At 28.4% G+C, this 3,534-nt stretch overlaps 1 protein-coding gene across 2 annotated transcripts; it reads right to left on the reverse strand.

Annotated features, from left to right (window-relative positions):
* Nucleotides 1-653: 653 nt before the first annotated feature.
* On the reverse strand, nt 654-3,095 carry LOC145955536 (protein S-acyltransferase 10-like). 2 transcript variants are annotated; one of them, XM_083070395.1, is made up of 4 exons: nt 1,955-2,470; nt 1,681-1,818; nt 1,560-1,593; nt 745-876 (listed from the first exon to the last, which is right to left on the reverse strand). In XM_083070395.1, exons 1-4 carry the CDS (start codon nt 2,032-2,034, stop codon nt 772-774), a joined length of 357 nt encoding a protein of 118 aa, XP_082926521.1. In that variant the 5' UTR covers nt 2,035-2,470; the 3' UTR covers nt 745-771. The 2 variants fall into 2 exon arrangements, with proteins under 2 accessions (XP_082926520.1, XP_082926521.1); XM_083070394.1 differs by having other exon boundaries at nt 654-876; nt 1,681-3,095.
* Nucleotides 3,096-3,534: the final 439 nt, after the last annotated feature.

Consider the following 3,534-nt stretch of genomic DNA (forward strand, 5'->3'; position numbering starts at 1 on the left):
TTGAAAATTGTTCTCGTGAGAACAAATTATTTTGGTCATACAACCATACATAGATGGTCCAGATTCAAATTGAATAAAATCACTCTATATATAGAGAGAGAAACAGCTTAAAACTACCAATAATTTGCTTTAAAATATCTATAATTATTCAATCCACACAGTACTTAGAAGGACATAACTCAATGGGAAAATAAAAGTAAATATGCAGTTAAAGTAACTAAATAATGTAAGGATAACATAATTAAGTTTCTAAATATGTTTCTGAGTTCATCCACAATTCCTCTCATAATAAATATTGAAAAAAAGAAGACCAAGTGCACGTTGCAATTAAAAGTGTTTGAAATATATAATCTATGCAGATAAATTAGAAGTGGTTATAAAAAGGTAAAATAATTCAAGAAATATATACACAAAAAAAGGTTGATCATCTTTATTATAATTATAAATTTTCTAAATTTTACTTAAATTAAAAAATATGTGTACATTATATATGCAGATACGATGTTGCATTGGGTATAAATACATTTGGAGTTAAGCATGTTTTGAACTTCGCCAAAAGTTGTATTAAACTAAAGGCCACTGTTCCTTAATCTAAATATCAAGACTAATTACAAATAAATAATAATATCATCAAGTAAAAATTTAAATATTGGTGAAAGTTAAATTACTTATCTAGAAAGAAGATAGCTCAGATAAAGTCTACAATAGAAAATCTTGAAACTAGAATGCAAATAATGAACTACATAATCCAATATAATTAACTCACCAAAATCAACAGTGATTACCCTGGCCAATGCAGTTACCAAGCCAAACACAATGATGATCAAACTGAAGAACACACTTGTCACAGTCATGACAATGCTTTGCTCGTGGAGGCTGTATAATGGCCACCAACAAAAAAATTGATCATCAAAGTTAAGAAGTTAAATTATTAGAACTCAAGAGAGAGGTCTCTAGTTTTCATTGTGCTAAGAAGGAACTCTTAATGTGCTAAAGGTCAAGTATATAACACAGGGAAAAAGCAGTTTACAAAATGCAGTTCAATCCATCTTGTCATTATCCATGGAAAAATTGCTTTCTCATGATTCTAATACAAGAATTCAATCCAAGATAAAAAATCGATTCTAGTATTTTTACTGAAATCTTGAACTCGTTTTTAAAAAGCAAAAACATTGACATTAAGCTGTCTTTTCTCTGTTACAAGGCAGGTTGAATTCAGAATTTTAGATCACAAATGACAAAACCAATACCCAAACAATTTTTTTAAAGATACAAGATGTAGAGTAACATCCAGGAAAGGTTAACAATATTATTAACAATCTGATGGTTATACTTAATAAAGATGCTTCAATACATGACTAGGGCAACACGTAGTTTCTTCCATCCTTGCAGTGACTTTTATGATGCTGTACAAAACGAAATGTTGACAACTAAAACCATCAAATGAATGCAGCACCATTACCCAAAGATGCATTGAAGAAGCAATAAAATATGAAATAACATATTACACATACAACAGCCCTAACATAATACACATTACAGAATGTCATTTGTCATACCTGCTCCACATTGCAGTAGGTGCATGTCCATGTTCTGCAAGGAGAATTAAGCCATAAATAACTTGCAAAAATTCAACCAAAAATGCATGAAATTGTAGATGCCAAAGACAGTCCTACCTACCTGATTGTTGACCCAAAAGGATACAAGTCAGCCACCAACTTTGACCAAGATGTTGCATTGCTTCCTGAACCATATCTTCCCATCTGGTTTCCCTCCATGGAAACAACAAAGCTCCCATTTCTGCTCGACGCTGGTTGACTTTGCTTGAGCAACATAAAATTAAAAATAAATAGTTAGATGAGACCAGAAACACAAGTTTACCTCAAATCACATGTTATCACATCCCTCCCTTTTCCTAATAATAAATTTATACTAAAAAAGTAGCATTGCCTACTTTGATGCCTCCGGTTCCTTTCTGTATACTACATTTCTCTCGTTAACAACCATCATAGCATCACGAACATAGCTGTGCATAGAAAATTAGCAAAGCCGTGGAGGGAGAGGTCCTCTTGGTCGCAAAAGAGCTTCTTGGCGCTGGGCTGGGCGGAGGAAGAGGGGGAGCGGCGCTTGATGGGGGCGACGGCAGAACAGGGCGACGGCGGAACAGGGCGCTTGATTGTCCTCAGATTTAGCGGCCTCCGCGGAAGCATCCTTCTCCGGAATCTTGGAGGCCGGTGGCGATTTGGCTTCGTGGAGCGGAGGCTTGGAGTCTTCTAGGATTTCGGTGGCCATGGATGGGGGAGGGGGGACCAGAGAATTGGGAACCCTAGCGGTGAAAAAAACCCTAGAATTGGAGGGAAAACTACTTACTACTAACCTAAAAAATAAAAAAATAGAAATTAATTAATTATAATAAATCAAAATATTATAAAAAATTATAATTCAAATCAAAAGAAATCAAAAGTATATATTAAAATTAATTCAATATCTATATTTAAGAAATTGTTACAGATTTTAAATATATATTTTAAAGTTTTTATTTTATTAAATTAATTGAAAATAAATTATATTTTATCACTTTTTAATAAAGTAAGTGAATGATAATAAATTAACTAAAATTTTTAAATATATTTTAATTAAAAATATTTTTTTATCAATACAATGACTAAAAGTATTATAATAAATAATGAAATTAAATAAATTAAATCTTATAATGATTATTTTTTAATAATACTAAATTAAATATTCTAATTATTTTAAAATAAATTAAAATAAAAAGATAATAAAATATTTTAACTGGTATTTCAAATAAAACACATTAAAATATTATAATCAAAAGAAATCCAATATTAAATCCAAAGATTATAAAAATCATAATTAAAATTATAATAAATATTTTGATATTAAATATTTGTATAAAGATATTGCTACAGATTTTAGATTTTATTTATTATATTTTATAATCAAAAGATATCTAATATTAAATCAAAAAGATTATAATAATTATAACTCAAATCCAGATAAATATTTTGATATTAATTTTATTATATATTAAAATTAATTAAATATTTTTATCAAAGAAACTAATACAGATTTTAGATTTTATTTACTATGTTTTATAATCAAAAGAAATCCAATATTAAATTATAAGATAATAAAAATTATAAGCTTCTGTATTATATATATATATATATATATATATATATATATTACTTTCTCAAAGAAATCAAGTTGGTATAAAATTATTTTCATTTGATGATAAATATTAAAATCTAGTTCATAAATAATTATGACAAGTAGAAATCAAATTAAATAGGAAGTTAAAAGATTTCTTATAAATTTTTCCCTGTTGAAAAAAAAATACTCCTAAAACACTGATGTAGCTACGAATAAAATCGGTCGCTATTTCGGTCGCTAAAACACTGATGTTTCACGGAACCAGATATGATCTTTCATTTTTCTTTTATAATCAAATTTGATTATGATATGAATTGATACGTGATTTTTTTGCCTTTAATTTATTTTGTAATCAGA

Source organism: Cajanus cajan, chromosome 3 (genome assembly GCF_000230855.2).
Source record: "Cajanus cajan strain Asha chromosome 3, NIPB_CcT2T_4, whole genome shotgun sequence".
Lineage (NCBI taxonomy): Eukaryota > Viridiplantae > Streptophyta > Magnoliopsida > Fabales > Fabaceae > Cajanus > Cajanus cajan.